Raw genomic sequence first — 22787 nt, forward strand, 5'->3', positions numbered from 1 at the left:
GATCTGGACAAAACTTTGAAATTTCTTTTTGAGATCAAGCATTCAAAAATTTGCAATATCGAAAATCTAATACTTCTACATTATTTACTTATATATGCAAGCGTTTGTATTCCCCTCTTAATTATTTCAACAATGTTTTTTTATGAAGTTGATCGTTCCTGGTGAACGTTATAACACAAAAGCGCGTCGGACGCACTAAATTTATATAAAGTGTTATTTTCATTTACTATAGCATTGGTCGATACCACTGTTGGAGGGAAGTTAGTTCTGGAGGGTTTCACAATAGTATGTGCTTTCGGGTAATGTCATGATTTACAACATACTTGTCTTAAATAGAAGAAACAAAGGCCCTAACTCCCTCAGGCAAAGTTGACTCTACCAAATAATTTAGTCATATTGTTCCTTGTGTATTCAGGTAATTATACTTCCTTACTCGACCTTTGTAAAAAAAAATCCAACCTTAAAATAGCTGACGTCCTGATTACCTGAAGTAAAATTTCATTAAAAAAGACTTGCCAGATTTTACTTTAAAATTTTAGAGACAGATTGCAAATATATATGACTGTATACCATTTTTTAACCTTTGTCTACCCAGAGTTACACTCGATTTCTGGTTTGTTGTAGCAACTCGTCATAATAAGTCTTAACATTAAAAAATTTGATAACACATTATTGTTCTTGGTCATTTAATTATATTAATACTTGCGAAATGCTTTTTAAATTCATTGTTGACTCTTGCATACTGCTAAAAAATGTCAATAAGTTAACAATTAGACCGTTCTGTATTGCAAAAAGACGAGTTGAATGTAGATGGATCTCTTATAAACTTGAACATGTAAGTAATAAAAGACATTTAAAATATTTAGATGTAATTTAAGGTGAAGTAACCATTATTGGGCAGATTTTTGGATTTTAAAGAATTTTGGTTTGCATTTAGTATAAGAACTCGTTGAAGCTATAAATCGGAATATGTTTCGATTTGCAGAGTGAAACGGACAAAAAAGCGTACCGTCGGCAAGCTTCAGGTTTATTTTTTGTTTTTAATTTGGTAAGCAACAACGAGTCAGTTGATCCCTTTGATATACTCATCATTAAGCACTAAACTATCTTTCGTCAGGTTTTACATGTATTCTATACATTTATAGACCTGTTTATCATTTTTTTCATTGCTATATTTGCACAAAATTTTCGAAACCAGGCTAGTATACTGGCTGAGAAGTAAACAGTCCATATCACATTTTGATAGAATTCTGGTCTAATACAAAATAAGCAACAAAAGGCTCATAAAAGTTATAATCGCTCACCTGTCTTCATTAATTATATCTTGTTACGGTAACCCTTATCATTTTTGCTATATAAAAACAAGGAGATGTGGTTTTAATTTCCAATGAGACAACTATCCAGAAAAGTTCAGATAAAATGAATGTAAGCAATTATAGGCAACCGTACGGCCTTCAACAATGAGAAAAACTCGCACCGTATAATAGGCTATAAAAGGTTCCGACATAAAACAAAAAGTGATTCGAAAATACAAATTTTATACTTAAAACCCAGTCTAATTAAAATTAGATCTCTCACTCGCTCATTTGTTAATGCTTGGTCGCTGGTCCCACGCAGCGACCAAGCATTAAAAAATGAGCGAGTGAAAGATTTGTCATGTTGTAAAAATGCGTGAAATTGTGAATTTTAGCATTTTCATCTTTTTGTGTCGTGTTTGGTATCAACAGTCATTATTTCTTATGTGTAACTAATTAATTTTCAATCTTTTTATTTCTCTATATAGAAGTGCATTTTAGTCGGAAAACAAGTCTTTGAGCTATTTTTCAAATAAATCTATAAAAGACATGTTTTAGTCGTTTTAGCATTAGGAGATATTTATGGATTAAGATTAAGATTAGGTCGTGAGAATATTTTTTGACAAGAATGGTCATCAATGTAATTTATTTGTGAACACCCAAACTGTATATAGAGTGAATAATGTCAATAAACACTAAGTCTTAATTTAATCTGCTTTTGACATGTTTCATTGTTTGGAAACTATTTGTTTATAAGTACCTTTTTTCTATTTTCATTGGTCAAAAACGTTTCTATGATCATGCTTTTAAAACGAAAAGGGATAGGAGAGAAATAGCGAGAACGATGTGACGCACCGGTTCGCCCCGCTCTCGATCTACGAGCAGCGGCGGGTTAATATATGTTGCCATGATTACTGTTTTGTAAATATATGCTTTATGAACTGTGATTAATTGTGTATATATGTTGGATGGAAAAATAATAATATTTTCCCGCGTTTCGATCAGTATAGCGGGAAAATGTTGTATTCTCGATATGGGAATCGTCAATTTTCGGTAGGCCGAAGAAAATCTATCCAATCAGAGGACTGATTCGTGGTCATATATAAGGTGTTTTTTCTGTGGTAGCTTCACTTCTAGCCGTCGTATTGACCGTGTAAACTACATTTTTCTAAATGATGATATTTATCTGTTGTACATTATAACAAAAATTTTGATTTTCGAAAACCTGTTTTTGAAATGACGAGGTCCGACGTCATTATCCTGAGATAGGCTCGAGCATTGATTCCGGCACAGGTTTCCGTAATACGGTTTTTCCTGGTCGGCCTTGGCTATCAATGAGGGGTAATTTTATTAAACGTACAGTATGTATATTTTGCCTGTGTTTGTACATAATGAAATGATTGGTAAATGAAAATGAAAATTGATTACTGATTTATATGTCACGATTATAGATGTATTATACAATTATATCTGGCGTCCATCGCGTACGACGGGCTGTCGGCAAATTTGAATTTGTTTTTGAATTTTATTTCTTTTACCGCCATGTGTACAAAGAAGGTGTTGTTGGTGTGCTGTCAATGGCAGAAAAGACTGTCATTTGTGCGTCTGTCGTCTGTAGTATAGAGAATACAGTATGTGAACGTTCATGTATCCAGTCTCGTGTATTGATTTACAATAACTTTCCAGTACGGAACCTCTGTCATCTCAGTAAAACGGGCCTTAAATTGTTTGTTTCCTTATTATTATCAGGTCTTACAAAAATGAAGGAGATAAATTGATTTACTAATCCCTTTTGTTCTTCTTGACCAAAAGCTTTTCACACTTAGTTACAAACAAGAATTTGAGCTATTAAAAAAGACATATAGCATTTTGAATATTAATAAAAAAAAAAAGAAATAAAATATTTTCATTAAAAAGTCTGGAACAAGTTTAGCTGTTGAAATAACTTGTGGAGGTCAATGTGTCATTGTAAATATACTCTCATTATCTAAACGTTTACGACGTCGACAGACGACAACCAATGGCGTCAAGTGATGACAAACCATAGGGACAGGTGAGCTAGAAGGGACAGCAAATTTTAACATGTATATGTCATATAAAATCTGTAAAAGGCTCGCTTTATGTAAAATGACTGCAGTCAGTGATATATATTTTATTTTTTTAAAGATTTATTTTCAATTTAAACATTTGAGTCACTGTTTATTATAGAGGTCAAGTTTTATTTCAGATATATTTAAATAATGGGATGTGGGCAAAGTTCAGTTACAGAAACAAGAATAAAGTCTCCAGATAGGCAAGTTTTGAAACATGATCTGAATTACAATCAGGAGGAGCCAAGAACGATGGATTCTATTCCTCTAGGACAGGAAAGTCAACCGGCTGGACATGAACAAGGAAGTAAGGTTGGGAGACTAAATGAATACAGTGATAAAGAATACACAGAAGATATCTTTAAAGATGCTAAAGGAATTGAAAATGATTTAAAACAAGACGTCGAAATAACTATGTATCAAATTCAGTATTTAGAGTTACTAGCTAGATTTTTTCAGTTATATGAAAAATGCTGTGGTAATATTCCTAGATATCCATCGATACCAAGTGGTGATCCAAACACAACCAATTTTCCATTACCAGATTCAGCTGGTTTATTCCGGGTGGATTTACATGACGATACTGGTACATTTGATCATCATATTGATGACGATGCTGCTTGGGAAGTTATACCACAAGACATTGTTAAAGAAGATCTAACAACACCAGAACAAGATTCTGTACATGAGAAAAGAGAGAAAAGAACAGATTTGAACGATCGTGAACGAATGAAGAAAAGAAGACTGGAATTAGCTAGTTATTTTATAAAAGAACGTGCCGATGGGCTTACTACGTATTGTGAAAAATATCTTGGATTTGCTGACACTCTTGAAGAAGGATGGGCAAAATTCCAGGAGCTATTGTAATGTAACGGCGCAAAAATATTTCCAGTTAATTTTACAGCTACGACAAATCTTTCAAAACATTTTTTTACAAGTTGTTTTAATAAAAATGTTTGATATAATTTCAGGTTAACGATTATGCTAATGAATTGGCTTTGTCAAGATGTATCAAATTGTAGTGGATCAGTGAGGGTGGTTGTGGAGGCGAGGGAGACACATTTATTTCTGTATTCTTTAATTTTTTGGGACATTTTTCTTTCTTTTAACGAAATTATCACTTCTTCTGCAAAATTCTCTTTTAAGCTTAATAAATATCTGTAAATTATAAGGTTATTCCGTTTGTCATTAATTTTTCTAATCAGTAATTTATAACCTTAGTTTTTTTTTTTTATTTTACACACTTATTCTTTATACTTTTGCACCCCATTATTCTCTAGTCTAGTTTTTTGGATTTTTTTTCACCAAACAATACATTTTTGCCATTATTCATTATTCTGTTAACCCTACATTTAGACCTTTATCAGTAGAATAGGATTTCCTTTAAAAACTACAGTTGCACCACACGGTGAGTGAAACCTGATCCCGGAACCAATGGCATACCTTACCACCAATCTATCAACCAAACTACAATCTACCAACCAAAACACCAATCTACCAACCAAACCACCAATCTACCAACCAAACCACCAATTAATCTACCAACCAAAACACCAATTTACCAAGCAAACCAGAAATTTATCAACCAAACCACCTATCACCCAACCAAACCACCAATCTACTAACCAAACCGCCAATCTACCAACCAAACCATCAATCTACCTACTGTGCTTTAGGAGTACACTAATAGGGTAGTTCTCTCTACTAACCACACATTATATTGTACAATGACATCTGAATGCTCAGAATATATCAATACACTTACGTTTCAAAATTGATCTTGTTTAAATGATTATCCCCTTTATGCATTGATAAAAATATCGGATGGACTGTAAGCAAGTGGCTTTAAGTGGACATATGTGACTGTCTCTCAAAAAATAAACACAGTATCGATTTTTTTTTGTTATTTCTTTAACCTAATCCAGCTACAATTAGTAAATACATCATTATTTAAAAGGAAAAAAGACACCCTCCACCTATTTACTACTTTTACAAAATAAGAATAATTTGACTAAACCGTAACAATTCAGAGTAAACAAAAACGTTTCTTTTGTAAATAATGATACACCAGATTATGTGTTGATTGCACCATCGATACACAGTACGTACAAATATATATATTCTTTACGAAGTGGTGAAGATCATGTATGTCTCACTTTTTCAATTAAAGTCGAAGGCTTGACAAAAACTGAACTATTATCATGTTTTGGAAAATATCAACAGTTTGCTTAATATTGACAAATCAAAAATCCAAGTCACATGGTTAAGTTGGGGATGCTTAAACCTTTGACATATTTTGTAAGTTGAAAAATGAATATAATACAGACCTTGTTGGGGTATTTCCGGATAACTGGCATATTTGATAGAAAGTATACAGCCTGTTTTATTTAAAATTTACCATGATGTTGATGTTGGTCATAAAAAGAAAACAAAAATGAAGCATATGTTCTTTTAACTGTTCTTGAACAAGGCTCCAATTTATAAAAAAAAAAAGGGGTCCAGATGATCAAGTTGTTCTTTGAACAAAGAGAAAGGGGAAACCAATGAAACTGCTATATCATCTCAGGAATTATATCACAAAACACAGTTCTTATATTGGGATAATTTATTTATATAGATTATTTCTCCTACATATCTTTATATATTACTTTCTATAGTTCAAATTGTAATCTCAGACTAGAATCTGACACATTAACCTCTCCCCTATGTTTGGTCGGCATATGTACTACAGAATAATTCCAAGACATTTGCTTGTCAGATACATAACACAACATTAAAACGTGCTTTCAAAATGGGGGCTTTTCTGTCAGCGTAACAGGTAGGGAATGTCAGTTGCTTGCACTAGACGAGGCTCATTAGTCTCTTATCCACTGTGATGTTATTAAGGAATTTTATTCGGAAACAATCTCCATAACTTCTTGATAAAACTACTGTCTATCGTCCTTTTCGATTTATACATCAGATGCATCACAAAATATATACACGTTATGTTAGTATATGAAATAAAGAAAAGTGCAAATCGAAAATGTTGAATTATTAATGTCTACGAAACCACAAGATCCTACGTTAATTGAATTGACCATGTTTTCAAATCATATTAAATGTTTTCATTGATCTTTACTTGTTGGAAAAATGTACTGAATTCATTGTCAGCTAAATTATCAATGTTCGATTATTGCATATTCTTCAGAGCTGTCTGTTTAATGAATTGAAAAAGAGGGGATGGATATACGTACTTAACATTTGGATATATTTTCAACATATCTAACAAATATGTGAGAAAAGGATAGCTTTAAATCTCTCTTATTCTGTAAACAGCCCAGTATTGTAGGATTGTTAAGGCATTTCGGTGTTTTTAAGGCACCGCCTTTATTTTTGTAATACACACCACAAAACATTTAGTTAGGATAAAGAACTAAATGGTAGTCCTATAATATAAGACTTCTAAGGTTCATATCATTTACATTCAACGTTTTATTGGATTTTGTTTTTACTATCAAGGTTGAACGGTTTATCATCGGAAATAGAAATCCGATAAACTTGAACATCGAATGTAAATGATATAAACAGAAGTCTTATATCATAGTACAATTGCCATGCATTCATGGAGGCAGCGAAATTACATGATTTGACAGGAGATCGAAATAAACAAGGGGAGGAATTTTACCGAACCCTTGGCACTAATGGGCTGTAAACTATCGTATAGCAATGAAAACAAATTCCCGGAATTCAAACATAAGTTCTCCGAATTTGTTTTAAGAATATACCTTCAATAGAATTTCCGGTAGAAAATCCGACCAGAAACTTTCACAACAATTTTTGACAATTTTGCAACGTTTACATGGAAACACATTTCACAAGGTTTAAATTATATTTTACATGCTAATGTATACCATATCTAACTCGTTCCCGCTTAGCATTCTTCTATTATTTAAAGCTCTTGTCCGACCAAAATTAGAGTACTGCTCAACAATCTGGGATCCACATCAAAAACAGCAAATTTCACAAATCGAAAAAGATCAGAAAAGAGCAGCACGCTTCTCATGCAACCGCTTCCATAACACCAGCTCAGTTACTGAAATGATGACAGACCTAAATCATTTTAAATTGGTACCTACTCGAAATTAGGCGTTTACGATACAGACTTGTTTTCTTTTACAAAATCATTCATGAAATTGTTGCAGTCCCTACACACAACCTTTTGATCCCACTACAATAAAACCAGACATAGCAATCCACACTCATTTAGGCAAATAAAAACATCTAAAGAACGTTATAAATATTCATTTTATCCACAAACAATTATAAATTGGAACTATCTGCCACAACAAATAGTATCATGCAGTACAGTAGAGGGATTTAGGAGTATGATCACAGAATCTGCTCTCATCCCCATATTCTACCCCTAACTATTCTGTTATCAAATGTATATAGTTTTATCAAAACTACACATAGGTAATTTTGCTCTTTCTACTAGCTCTCCATTGTAAATAATAAATTTAATGTCCCTCTTAAGGGAGACAACTAAAAAACAGATCTCTAATTACAGGGTCAATAACGGGAATTGGCAAATAGCCTATTGAAGTATCTCCTTTGTACTTACAATGTAACTTGTATCATGATTGTAGGTCTTTTACTGTACATGTAGGTTGTGCTTCCAAAAAAAAAGAATAAAAAAAAAAAGAAACAAAAGATATAGAAAAATTAGACATGCTAAATAAAGTTTAACTTTAATATATATATATATATATCATGTATATGTTATTGTTTTTTTTTTTTTCAAAAGGAATTGAAAATATGACTGTTTTACACCACAGAATCTACTATGATTACAGACAAACTGATGCATAGATCTAGGAAAGTTTTAAGGCATGACAGGACCCAGATATATAAAAGCTGTTGTCTGTTCTTTGGTCGGGTTGTTGTCTTTTTGACACATTCCCCATTTCCATTCTCAATTTTATGTTTCAGAAAATTAAAAAACTTAACCTGGAATTTGTTGTGCATTTTTTCCCAGTCTGCATAAGATAGAAAAGTAAAAAAACACATGAGTTTCATTTGATACAGCCCATTCATATGACTTAGTTACATGTGTACACAGTTAAAATCACCATTTTTATACGACCGCAAATTTTGAAAAAATTTTCGTCGTATATTGCTATCACGTTGGCGTCTGCGTCGTCGTCGTCGTCGTCGTCGTCGTCGTCGTCCGGCGTCCGAATACTTTTAGTTTTCGCACTCTAACTTTAGTAAAAGTGAATAGAAATCTATGAAATTTTAACACAAGGTTTATGACCATAAAAGGAAGGTTGGTATTGATTTTGGGAGTTTTGGTCCCAACATTTTAGGAATAAGGGGCCAAAAAGGGCCCAAATAAGCATTTTCTTGGTTTTCGCACCATAACTTTAGTTTAAGTTAATAGAAATCTATGAAATTTTGACGCAAGGTTTATGACCACAAAAGAAAGATTGGGATTGATTTTGGGAGTTTTGGTTTCAATAGTTTAGGAATAAGGGGCCAATAAAGGGCCCAAATAAGCATTTTTCTTGGTTTTTGCACAATAACCTTAGGTTAAGTAAATGGAAATCTATGAAATTTAAACACAATGTTTATGACCACAAAAGGAATTTATTTTGGGAGTATTTATTTTGGGAGTTTAGGACCCAACAGATTAGGAATTAGGGGCCAAAAAGGGACCCAAATAAGCATTTTTCTTGGTTTTCGCACTATAATGTTAGTATAAGTAAATACAAATCTATGAAATTTAAACACAAGGCTTATGACCATAAAAGGAAGGTTGGTATTGATTTTGGGAGTTTTGGTCCCAACAGTTTAGGAAAAAGGGGCCCAAAGGGTCCAAAATTAAACTTTGTTTGATTTCATCAAAATTGAATAATTGGGGTTCTTTGATATGCCGAATCTAACTGTATATGTAGATTCTCAACTTTTGGTCCCGTTTTCAAATTGGTCTACATTAAGGTCCAAAGGGTCCAAAATTAAACTTAGTTTGATTTTGACAAAAAATGAATCGGTTGGGTTCTTTGATATGTTGAATCTAAAAATGTACTTAGATTCTTGATTATTGAAGTTTTTTTGGTCCAGTTTTCAAATTGGTCTACATTAAGGTCCAAAGGGTCCAAAATTAAACTTTGTTTGATTTCATCAAAAATTGAATCCTTGGGGTTCTTTGATATGCCAAATCTAACTGTGTATGTAGATTCTTCATTTTTGGTCCTGTTTTCAAATTTCAAATTCTACATTAAAGTCCAAAGGGTCCAAAATTAAACTAAGTTTGATTTTAACAAAAATTGAATTCTTGGGCCTCTTTGATATGCTGAATCTAAACATGTACTTAGATTTTTGATTATGGGCCCAGTTTTCAAGTTGGTCCAAATCAGGATCTAAAATTATTATATTAAGTATTGTGCAATAGCAAGTCTTTTCAATTGCACAGTATTGTGCAATGGCAAGAAATATCTAATTGCACAATATTGTGAAATAGCAAATTTTTTTTTAATTAGAGTTATCTTTCTTTGTCCAGAATAGTAAGCAAGAAATATCCTATTTGTGCAATAGCAAGAATTTTTTTTAATTGGAGTTATCTTTCTTTGTCCAGAATCAACTTAAATCTTTGTTATATACAATATACAATGTATATACACTTTTTACTACCAACTGATAAATTTAAATAATCTTTACCATTCAGTGATAACAAGCAGTTTTTTTACATCTTAATATTTTATGATGTATTTAAATGAGTAGTTATTGTTGCAAACTCCATTAGAAATTTGAATTGATATCAGTTTTGAAAAAGGGAAACGGGGATGTGAAAAAAAAGGGGGGGGGGTTAAATTTTTCTCATTTCAGATTTCATAAATAAAAAGAAAATTTCTTCAAACATTTTTTTGAGAGGATTAATATTCAACAGCATAGTGATTTGCTCAAAGGCAAAAAAAACCTTTTAAGTTCATTAGACCACATTCATTCTGTGTCAGAAACCTATGCTGTGTCAACTATTTAATTTTAGATTTAAAAAGTTTGAAGAAGAAATCTTTAATTGATTTGTAAAATCTTGGCATTTGTTTTGTGTAAAAAAAAACCATGTAATGTCAAAAATTTGATCACAATCCAAATTCAGAGCTGTATCATGCTTGAATGTTTTGTCCATACTTGCCCCAACTGTTCAGGGTTCGACCTCTGCGGTCGTATAAAGCTGCGCCCTGCGGAGCACCTGGTTTTTATATGATGGGAACTTCTCAAACCTTGTCCCATTTGTTTCCTAACTTAAGTTTATTTTGGCACCTACTGCAGGAATGAAAAAATTATTAGAAAAATCTAAAAAAGTTTATAATTTTCTGAAGCATAAAATGCATTTAAAACTTAATTATCTAGATCCTGTCATGCCTTAAAACTATTCCAGGTGCACAAGTTTGTCTTTTCTCAGAGTAAAACTTGTGGTGTAAATTCAGCCATTTTAGCTAAAAGGTTATGATGAAGTCATAAGGACAATTTTGTTTTTTCTTTCACTGAAAGCTGGATAGTGTAAAGAGTTTCTACATTGTAGCCCTCCAAAGTTAAGAAGAGAGATACAGATTAGTCCTATAGTAAAGCATGTTGAGCCACAGATTAGAATACAAACCACAAACAGACCACAATTTGTTCCTATAGTTAGTCCTAGACAAATCCCAGTGGTCAGTCCTACATCTCAACACAGTAGGTATTTCAATTATTCCATAGGTTTTATTTATAATTTATTCTGAATTGATACTTGTATTAAAATGGAATATTGTTTTGATAGGGTTCGCATTGATTTTATAATGATTTTATATACTTCAAATTCTAAGAAGGTATATAATATTTATTATTACTAAATGAAATGCATATTTTTAAATGAATTGTTGTTTTCATATTAACTGTACCTGTATATTTTATAAAATCCCGGAAGCATAGACTTTTGCACAATCTATTAAATTTGTATCCATTATCATGATATGGCATAAGCAATTGTATAAATAGAAACATGTTTATGGAACTAGTATTTTAGAGTTTTGAAATTGATTGTTTAATTTATGACAGGTTACCGTGTTTACCATTTAATACTGGTAATTATATAAGCCATAAAAAGTTATATATAAGATTAAGGGAAATTATATTGTAAGTACATTCTATTTATTGTTTGTTTATCAGATTAAACTAAGTTAATTTTAAGCTGGATACATCTTTTTAAATGTCTTTGTAAATGTATGTGTGTGTGTGTGAGTAATGATTCTTTTGTATAACATGAAAAATTTAAGAACTCTAGAAAATCGCAATTAAATTGATTTTTTCACATCTTATTTTAGTGCAAAACAAAAAACATTCTAAGGTGACACTACAGTCTTCCATGAATGAATCTGAAGAAACAGTTTGTAGCCCTTCAGAACATAATGAACACTTCACAAGGCAGATACCAGACATGGGTAGCATTGTCAAGCCTAGTAATGAACACTTCAAAATGCATATCCCAGTGCTAAATTCTGACAGTTCTACTCATACAGAAACATTTGTGAAAACAGAATTTCTACCCACTTGCGGTAAGCAAAATATAATTGAAAAGCTTGTCATTGTTTATTTCACAATTTGCCATTTCAGAATACTAGTACACTGTACATAGGTATATTTGTACTGTAATTTCATTGTTTGTACAAATCCATGTCTATTTTGCATAGAAATTTTAAGCTCCAGATTTTAGGTCCTTGGGGGGGGGGGGGGGGGGGGGGGGGGGGGGGGGCGGGGGGAGGAAACAGAACTCATAAGGCCAAATAAAAAAGTATGTATGTTAACTGTACCCCTACTTACCCTGATTTTTATCCCCTACCCTAAATTTTGTTTGGCCATTTTTGATTAAGCACTGTTAAAGTCACAATGTTGCTCCCATAGACTCAATAAAAAAAAATACTTACCTTCCCACCCTGATTTTTTCAGCATGTGACAATAAACACACATACTTTTTTATTTGGCCTAATAAAAATGAATATCTGATTTCAGATTACAGTAAAAGTACAAGTGTTGATTTAGAAGGTGAAATGGTGGATAGTGCAATAGATAGTGTAATGGGTCTTCCACAGGCCTTTAATGAAGTGGTTGAAATGCAAAAAGGCCAAAGCAGTGAAATACAGAAGCAACAAATGTTACTGAAGACTTTGCAGGTAAAAAGCCTTGTAGAGAATGTTTACATCTTAAATCAAATTTAAAATTCAATTTTTTTTTTAGATAAAATCATATAGCAATATCTTTTGTTTTGTTTTTGTTTTCAGGGAAAATTTAAAGAAGGTATACAGATATACAATGTAATGTTATCATGATGTTTTTTGTTTCTTGTTTACAATGTGTCTTGTTCACAATGTTTCTTGTTGTTTATACATTTACAATGAAAACAATAGTTCAGCACACAATTTCATCTTTTTTCAATGAAAAATAAATAATATTTTATATTAATTGAAAGAAAATACATGTACAGTGATTTCCAGTAAAATATAAATCAATATTTCAATACATTGTCAACATAGTTGCATCAAAACAAGAATGAAAGCAAAAAAAAAATAACTAATTCAAAAATTGATACATAAAAAAATATTCAACTCTGGACTGAACAACACTGAAAATTCACTCATGCACTATACTCACTTACAAATTATTTTGTTGTCTGGTCACTTATTGAAAAATTTCCACATTCAAGTTGTTGGATATAAAAATTAGAAGCTATGGTATGATTGCCAATAAGACAATCCTTAATCAGAGACCTACTGACATAGAATTTTAGCAGCTATATATCTTACAGGTTCCCGTAAAATTTTGACGTCTTAAAACAAAATATCTGACGCCACAATGGAAAAGTGATTGTTCTATGCGTCAAAAGTTCAAGCGGCCGGGTCAGCCGGGATTAGCCATAAGGTGTATAAACGATAAACAAATATGATATACACCAACAAACCACAACAACTAAATCACAGGTATTTGGACAGACACATACAGAAGGTGTGAAAAGTGTTTTTGTGGGCATGCAAACCCTCCTCCTTAGTTGTTCTATAATTCTGCAATACAACAAAAAAATTCCATACCTCTTGTTTGAATATAACATAATTTATTAAATCATGAAATTTGTAATATTTATGACTAATGATTCTTATGTGAATGTTTATATAGATTGCATGTATTTACTGTTTAAATTTGTTTGTTTGTTATGTTTCATTTTTCATTTTTAAAATAAAATTGATATGGGTAAAGAATTAAGTTCAGAAATGGAAGAACATAATTTAGATTAAAACTGAAATGATTATAGTCAAAACTAGATTCAAAATCTATATATATTATAGTCCAATATACTCTGATGCACGTTTACAAATTTTTTAATTCAGATTAAATAATGTATTTTATATCAAAGAAAGAAAGTTGACATGTTTATTAGGGCTTCAACCATTAATATTTCAACTTGATATAACCTTTCAACAATCAAATTTAATATATTGCAATTTTTTTGAGATCTCTATTTTTGTATAGCCTCAACAAAGTGGTGCAGGCAAGATTTTGATGTGCCATTGGTTTACTGATGTAAAAGCACAGTATTATCTTTATATCTATTGAGTAGGCCTCTTACCCTTAATCATGCATAATTGTCTTTGAAAGTTTTGTATAGTTCACATTTTCTATTCATATTTCAGCATTTGCACCACTTCATTAAAATAACATATACAGGCTAGACATATTCGTTAATTTTTTTTTTTTTTTTTTATTAAAACGTATGTTAACATCTTTATGCTATTGATTTGTAAATATATTTTGAATGCCTACATAGATAGTTATAGTTCTTGGTTTACCATTATATAACTATATAGTTACAGAGAAGAAAGAGGAGGTAACCCAGGAACTGACTAGTGTGACACATAAGATTTATGTTATAGAGGAGCAAAAGAGAACTTGTACCAAGAAATGTAAAGAATTTGATAGCGGTTTGTATTGCATATACTGTGGATTCATTTATTTTTTTTTGGGTACCACTTTTCATGGATTTAGGAAAACTTGCATGTTCGTGGATATTTATTTTCATGATTTTGCCAAATTCTGCATACAAGCCTATAGAAAACTTGCTATTTGTTGAATATTTAATTTCGTGGTTCACCTGTACCCACGAAATCCACGAAAATTGGTATCCAACGAATAATCATGCATCTACAGTAACAAATAAGACATAATTAGGGAGCAATATTTGAAGCAAAGTAATATCCCTTGTCAAACCGAATTTGTTATCATTCAAATTTTTCTCATTCCGAAAAATAAAAAATAGACATATGGTTTGATTGCCAATGTGACAACTATCCACCAGAGTTCAAATGACAAAGATAAACTGTATGTATTGCAAACTTCTTGAAAATGATAATTGAAAATGATAATGTTATAGATATGTTGATATCTTGCTCTTAAAATCCCCCCCCCCCCCCCCAAAAAAAAAAAAATGAGGGAGTTTACACTAAAACTGATGATTTCTTTTTAGGGTAACTGCCTTATTTCATTTAAACAATTTTATCTTTTCATTCATTATGATCAGAAAATTGTGATTAGATTTATTTTTTTACAGAAATTATACAGTTAGTTATAGAATCTGAAAAAGAAAGAAATTGTATTAAAGATTTAAAAGAAGATATAGAAGAAAATAATAGGTAAAAACATTGAGGGTGTAGTATTTTTGTATGTCACGAATAATTCCTCTTAATATATGAAGCAGAGAGACGCGGAAAAAAAACTGATTATGGCGAATAAGTAGAACCCAATACACAAACAGTATGACGTGGAAATATCTCATAGTTTATCATATACTGTTGGATACCAATTTGGGTTGGGTTTTGTGGATAGAGGTGAATCACAAATTCAAATTTTCTATAGGCTTTATATACAGAGATTGCCAAAACCCTGAAATCAAATATCCATGAAAAAGCAACTTTTCCTTAATCCACGAAAATTGATACCTATTAAAGAAAATAAATGAATACACAATACTAAATTTGATACACCATGTATTATTGAGACCTTTTATAAACAGGTGAAACACTTGGGTTCTGTTTTGAATAATTTAATCAATGTTATATATCTAATATTTTTGGTACTCTCTAGTACATCAAAATAAATAAAAACATTTTGCGTAGGTATTTTTTATTTTGTATGTTATTGATCAATCAGATTTCAAGTACCAGTATGCTTTTACTCAGAAATAACTACTATTAGAAGCAAGGAATTGTTCGGCATATTCAAACATGTTTCTGTTATCACAAAGTCATGTTCAGATGCCTGAAAATTTGTAAGAAACACAAAACTTCATAGGCATATTTCTTTTAAAGCCCAGGTCTATTTTTGTTTAAAGTGGGGATATAATTAGATCTGTGATACAGAGTGGTATGGTAAATACTATTTATTTTTCAAAATATATTCAGTCATAAATCTCATATTATAAAAAAGTTGTTGTAGTAACAATGCATCGAAAAGCATGGCAGCTAGTATGTGAAGTTATTGTTGTAACCTAAATGATATTTAACCATAGTATATACCATACCACTCTGTATCACAGATCTAATTATACCCCCACTTTAAACAAAAATAGACCCGGGCTTCAAAAGGAAACAAAACATTTCAAGGATTTCTAAAATTTGGTTTCAGGGTTTATATAAGTCAGCTATACTGTGTGATGCATTTTCAGATTCATCATTCAACAACTTCCTTTTTACTGTCAAGTATTAGGTCAGGGGTAGCATCAGTGAGCAGTAGCTCACAGTTTCACTTGTTATAGTATGCTATATGCTATAGTTTCTTGTGTACAATTTGGAAATTAGTATGGCTTTCATTATCACTGAACTAGTATATATTTGTTTAGGGGCCAGTTGAAGGACGCCTCCGGGTGCGGGAATTTCTCGCTACATTGAAGACCTGTTGGTGACCTTCTGCTGTTGTTTTTTTCTATGGTCGGGTTGTTGTCTCTTTGGCACATTCCCCATTTCCATTCTCAATTTTATATGAAAAATTTATAAATATCAATGTGCTTTCTTCTACTACTATGATATTAAACTGCATGGAGAATAATTTTGATTACAGGCAATATACCAAGTACAAAGAAAGGATATCAAGACATAAACAAGTGGTGGCAGAGTTTGAAGATGACCTTGAGGTACACAAAGAACTCCGGCAAATCAAAGAAGAAATTAAGGAACTACAAACTGAATGTAAGTGGAAATTATTATTGGGTATACATTGAAGGATTTTAATATGCCTGAAAACTTGACTATCATGAGTAAAAAATGTTTTCGGTAAGCGGGAAGTTCAAACAATTAATCAAAAGACAAAAGGATGTGGTATGTTTACCAATATATATATATATATATGTATAATATATAAAACTTTATTTTCCGCTACAATAGAGATTTGGTGTACATGAAAGATAAAAATCAGAAAATTACAAACAATGAATTTAAACACACCTTTTAAATTTATTTTTTTTAAGTTTTCAAAAGAACTTTCATTTTGGTGTGTTGTTGGCTGACCAAGAGATAAAAACAACCACAAGAAAACAGATGTCTATTTTTATTGTATATCTTTCAAATAAAATTTCATTTTTCAAATGAAACAGGGACAAAACTAATTCAAAATGGGAGGCATATGTCAATGAGACAACTACTAAAAATACAATTAATCAAAGACTGTAAAAATAAGACGATGTGGTATAATTACCAATGAGACAACTTAAACCAGAGACCAAATGAAGAAGAAGTTTTAAGTTGGTACGAGATATCATGACAAGATTCCCATATCTTATCAATGCCTTACTAATTAGAATTTCTCAAAGATAGGTAATATTATGCATTAATTTTCTACCAATTAGAAAAAAAAGTTCATCATGAAATGATTGAGTTGCCTTTTAATGACCTTACGAAATATTTATAATTTATCTGTAGGTGAAAAAAGGGAGAGGAACAAATGTGATACAGAGAGGTTACTATCTGGTCAAATAGAAAACAAAATAAAAGAACACATTTTGACAGTTCAAAATGAGGTAGAACAGTTAAAACTTATACTTCAGGAAACACAAGAACAGGTAAGATATACTGTTATTCAGAAATTATTGCAATGTTTTTTTTATTGTAATTTTTTTATTGTAAAAAATGGGACAGGGTTATAATCCTAATAATTTGAACACAATTCTTTTTGAAATTTTGTTTATCAATTAAACAGGATTTTTCTCAATATCACGAAAATTAAAATAGCATTTTATACTAAATTGACAAAATCGCAATAATAAATGCATGCAATTAACAGTAGACATTTAGTAGCCAACACTTTTAATATTTTATGTGATGCCAACCAATCAGCAGTTTTGACCTAGGTATTATTAAATTCTCACTAGAATGGTTGACAAAAAGAAGTAAAATTTCGACATAAAAGTATATAAAAAAAGGAAATGCAATACTCTATATAAACATATATATTCACTTCTTTCTTTCTGAAAGGTCGATGGAATCATTTCCATTACATATAATAATAGGATCAATTTGAAGTCTCAGGAGTATACAGAGTTCTTTATGTAGAATAACGCACATTGTGATAAACTCAAAAGTTATGTTCATACTTTTTTGCCCAAGAAGATGCTACATAAACTGCAAAATATTTGTTGGCAGGAAAACTTAAATGTATGTTATAAATACTAATTTGCAAATATTTATGTGTTAAGGTGGTACCTAACACTACAGGGAGATAACTCTGTAAAATCAACTGAACGTTTTAATTACCCTGTGTTGTAAAGGGAATAATAAGCTTCACAAAGATCAAAATTGGTGTTTGTCAAACTGCTATATAACCAGTGTAATTTTTCTGACAAAACGGTTGGTTCAAAATTTTTGAAATTTTTATATTTTTGTTAAAGGGTCATAGTAAATACTTTGTATAAATTTTATCAAAATTAAACGAGCCAAATAAATTTTAGTGAAAGTGTTAGGTACCACCTTAAGCTGTCAATGTTTTAATGTGTATTGATGTTGCACTTTATATTTCATATCAAGATTCAAACAGAGAAAGAAAAGCAAAGTCAAGCACAGGTTTCCTTAAATGTTCTTCATGTAAGTTTACTGTCAAAGCAAAGTGCGCTGCTAATATAGTTATAATTTATTTTGATTCATTTTGCATATAAATAAAAAGAGATGTGAGATCATTAAGACTGTAACTCAGCAACACAATAAAACCAGAAAATACATAAAAAGGTCAAGAAAGGTTTTGTGCAAAACATAATTGTCAATGCTATATGTCAAGCCAAGTCCTAAGTCAAGACTATTTGCGAGTTTTGAAAACGACTACCAAAATTGTTTATACCCAATTCTTAATTATGACAAATAATACTTACATACCAACAAACTATCACAACAAGGTCCCTATCCTGGTATGGACATATTATAGGTGACAGGTTGAAATGTCAGAGTAGATACAGGAGGACTGTTACTCTTTATTTTTGTGGGTACCAATTTTCATTGATTAAGGAAAACTTGCATTTTTGTGGACATCTAATTTCTTTGCATTATCAAAGCATAAAATCCTATAGGAAATTTGTCATTCATTGAATATTTAATTTCTTGGTTCACCTTTACCCATAAAATCCATGAAAATTGGTATCCTAAGAATATTAATGAATCCAGTAGTTCCCACTGGGGCCGAGTATTCCATGCTTCCACACTTATAAAATGCTATGTTACATACATTTTTACATTAATACATTTTTACCAAGAAATCAATGTTCGAAATTTCTCAGTCAAAGTAAATCTTAGATAAATTTGGTTGGATATACTTTTTGGGGTTTCTTTTAGTGATATAGTTCCTGAAATATTAAAGGGCGCTGTAAACAGATTTTATACCCCAGTCAAAATTTTGACGGGACGTATTATGGTATACAAATGTCCGGTGTCCGTCCGTCCGTCTGTCCGTCCGTCCCTCTGTCTGTCCAGCGTAAACATGTCGCACCGTAACTTGAGAACGACTTATCTAAATTTCATGAAACTTAATATAGTTTTTTTTTATGATGGTCAAATGATCTGTATACTTTTTGGTGAAAATAAGATTTAAACTTTTTGAGTTACGGCACTTTGTAACTAAAACAGGGGTGTGGTTTTTTTTCACATGTCACACCGTATCTCAAAAACAATTCTTGATTATTGGTTAAAACTTTACACACTTCTTAGTTATATTAATCTTAATATCTGTATACTTTTTGGTGATGATTCAAAATTTCATTTTTGAGTTATTGAGTATTTTGTAAAAAAGGGGGAGGTTTTTTTTCATGTCGTACCGTATCTCAAAAACGATTTATGATTATTGCTTAAAACTTTACACACTTCTTTGTTATATTAATCTAAAGATCTGTATACTTTTTGGTGATGACTCAAAATTTTATTTTTGAGTTTTTGAGTATTTTGTAAAAAAGGGGAGGTTTTTTTTTACATGTCGCGTCGTATCTCAAAAACAATTTATGATTATTGCTTGAAACTGTACACACTTCTTTGTTATATTAATCTATTTTGAGTTATTGAGTATTTTGTAAAAAAGGGGGAGGGTTTTTTACATGTCGCGCCGTATCTCAAAAAAGATTTATGATTATTGCTTAGAACTTTACACACTTCTTTGTTATATTGATCTAAAGATCTGTATACTTTTTGGTGATGACTCAAAATTTTATTTTTGAGTTATTGAGTATTTTGTATAAAAGGGGAGGTTTTTTTTTACATGTCGCGCCGTATCTCAAAAACAATTTATGATTATTGCTTGAAACTGTACACACTTCTTTTTTATATTAATCTAAAGATCTGTATACTTTTTGGTTTGATTCAAAATTTTATTTTAGTGATATTTGTAAAAAAAAAAACAGGGTGGGGGGGGGGGGTTTCACATGTCCCGCCGTGTCTCAAAAGCGTATCATGCGCTCATGGCGCAGCTGTTTATTTTTTATAATTTAATATGAGTTATTTCTCAAATAAAAAATATTGATTTGTACAGATGTTCTGTTTCATTTGCTGTAAATCATTTTGTAATATTTTATTTGTAGAAAAAGAACCAAGCACAGTTGACAAGACTTAAGAAACAAGTTAAGGCTGCACAACAAAGTAGTCGGCAGTGGCATGATCAGATTTCCCTTCTTCAGAAAACTATAGCTGAGTTAAACAATAGACTGGGACAGTAGTCACATGTGTTATCTCACTCCATCATTGTGAAATAAAAGAAAGACGAAATAAGAACATCTGCTAAAACCATCTTTGGTAGAAATGAAAATCAAAAAATATTTCTGATGCCAAAACTTTGGTTGATAGTACAACTTTTTTTTGTTAAAATCACAATTTTAAAGTGAGAAAGCAGCGTTTATATAACCTTTTGATTATAATATCACATGTATTTATATGACTAAATATAAAACTATTTGTCAGTTGTGTTATTGGAAATAAATGATGGAAAAAAAATGATTTTTTTTTAAATCTTGCATTTCTTTATATACATTTCTGTAACTAGTTTTTGGCAAGTTTGGTTACTTTTAGGTCATTAATTTGTCTCTCTTGCCTATTTTATATACTTTTGTGTCTCATACAGATCTGATGAATCAAGGTATATAAACTTACTTTAACAGTTTGATTTCATGTTGTGTAGGTACACAACTGACCCAGGTTAGCAAAGGATTGAACATTTATAAATATGATTATGATGCTGTCCCAACCTGAATCTAGTGGTGGTCTTCTAATTTTTTTTTATGCCCCATCATAGTGCATTATTTTTTTTCAGTCTGTGTGTCTATTCATCAGTCTGTTCATATGTCTGTCCTGCTACAGGTTAAAGTTTTTGATCATGGTAGTTTTTGATGAAGTTGAAGTCCAATCAACTTGAAACTTATTACATGTCCCTATAATATGATCTTTCAAAGTTTAAGACCAAATAAGAGTTTTGACCCCAATTTAACAGTCCAGTGAACATACAAAATGATAGTGTGAGTGAGGGATCCTGTACCATAACTTATAGTACTGTTTTAATGTTATATTATAAATCAAGCTGTTTGTTTATTCTTTTTGAATTGTTTTACATTATATCATCCCATGCCTTCATAACTTTACCATGTGGCATGTGTATTTATTGTTATAAGAGGCCGTGTGGTGGCTTGTAATTGTTCACATATATGTCTTATGGTCTGTGATGGATGGTCAGGGGCGGATGCAGGAATTTTCGAAAGGGGGGGGTGCTAACCCAGGGCACCCAGGGCAAAGGGGGGGTGCAAAACATATGTCCGGATACAAATGCATTGATCAGCAAAAATAAAGGGGGGGTGCGCACCCCCGGAACCCCCCCCCCCCTGGATCCGCCACTGATGGTTGCCTCATTAGCAATCATACCAAATCGCCTGATTTTTATATTCTTTCATTTATGTTAACTATGCTTTTATGTAAATTTGGCACAATCTTTGCTATATTTCAGACCAATACATTTTATTCCTAAACCTAAATTCCTTAACAACATTCACAAAAGTTCAATCAAATGTTTTGTAAAAAATGTGTATTGGTATTCCAGGGAACTCTATAAACCTTGTTGCTTCTTAGTCGAAGAATTATGTCGGGGTTATGATTCTTAATAATTTTTTCAGACTATTGAACTAGAGGTTTTTATACGACTGCAAAAATTAAAAATTTTGGTCGTATATTGGTATCACGTTGGCGTCGTCGTCTGCGTCGTCCGAATACTTTTAGTTTTTGCATTCTAACTTTAGTAAATGTGAATAGAAATCTATGAAACTTTAACACAAGGTTTATGACCACAAAAGGTAGGTTGGGATTGATTTTGGGAGTTTTGGTCCCAACATTTTAGGAATTAGGGGCCAAAAAGGGCCAAAATAAGCATTTTCTTGGTTTTCTCACTGTAACTTTAGTTTAAGTAAATAAAAATCTATGAAACTTTAACACAAGGTTTATGACCACAAAAGGTAGGTTGGGATTGATTTTGGGAGTTTTGGTCCCAACATTTTAGGAATTAGGGGCCAAAAAGGGCCAAAATAAGCATTTTCTTGGTTTTCTCACTGTAACTTTAGTTTAAGTAAATAAAAATCTATGAAATTTTGACACAAGGTTTATGACCACAAAAGGAAGGTTGCGATTGATTTTGGGAGTTTTGATTTCAATGGTTTAGGAATTAGGGGCCAAAAAGGGGCCCAAATAAGCATTTTTCTTGGTTTTCACACCATAACTTAAGTTTAAGTAAATAGAAATCAATGAAATTAAAACACAAGGTTTATGACCACAAAAGGAAGGTTGGTATTGATTTTGTGAGTTGAGGTCCCAACAGTTTAGGAATTAGGGGCCAAAAAAATAAG

At 31.5% G+C, this 22787-nt stretch overlaps 2 protein-coding genes across 4 annotated transcripts; both read left to right on the forward strand.

Moving 5' to 3' along the window:
* The first annotated feature begins 705 nt into the window (after positions 1–705).
* LOC143071870 (coiled-coil domain-containing protein 122-like) lies at positions 706–20897 on the forward strand. 2 transcript variants are annotated; one of them, XM_076246494.1, is made up of 11 exons: positions 706–835; positions 10950–11098; positions 11728–11958; positions 12413–12573; positions 12682–12697; positions 14260–14373; positions 15000–15081; positions 16505–16632; positions 17362–17501; positions 18463–18519; positions 20490–20897. In XM_076246494.1, coding segments are annotated over exons 2-11 (1065 nt in total). In that variant the 5' UTR covers positions 706–835; positions 10950–11097; the 3' UTR covers positions 20625–20897. The 2 variants fall into 2 exon arrangements, with proteins under 2 accessions (XP_076102609.1, XP_076102608.1); XM_076246493.1 differs by lacking the exon at positions 706–835 and adding an exon at positions 7026–7246.
* LOC143071871 (uncharacterized) lies at positions 2129–4350 on the forward strand. Of its 2 annotated transcripts, none has more exons than XM_076246496.1 (2): positions 2129–2216; positions 3523–4350. In XM_076246496.1, the coding sequence occupies exon 2, from the start codon at positions 3536–3538 to the stop codon at positions 4250–4252; it is 717 nt and encodes a 238-aa protein (XP_076102611.1). In that variant the 5' UTR covers positions 2129–2216; positions 3523–3535; the 3' UTR covers positions 4253–4350. The 2 variants fall into 2 exon arrangements, with proteins under 2 accessions (XP_076102611.1, XP_076102610.1); XM_076246495.1 differs by lacking the exon at positions 2129–2216 and adding an exon at positions 2223–2402.
* Positions 20898–22787: the final 1890 nt, after the last annotated feature.

The sequence above is a fragment of the Mytilus galloprovincialis genome, chromosome 4 (assembly GCF_965363235.1).
Source record: "Mytilus galloprovincialis chromosome 4, xbMytGall1.hap1.1, whole genome shotgun sequence".
NCBI classification, from domain to species: Eukaryota; Metazoa; Mollusca; class Bivalvia; order Mytilida; family Mytilidae; genus Mytilus; species Mytilus galloprovincialis.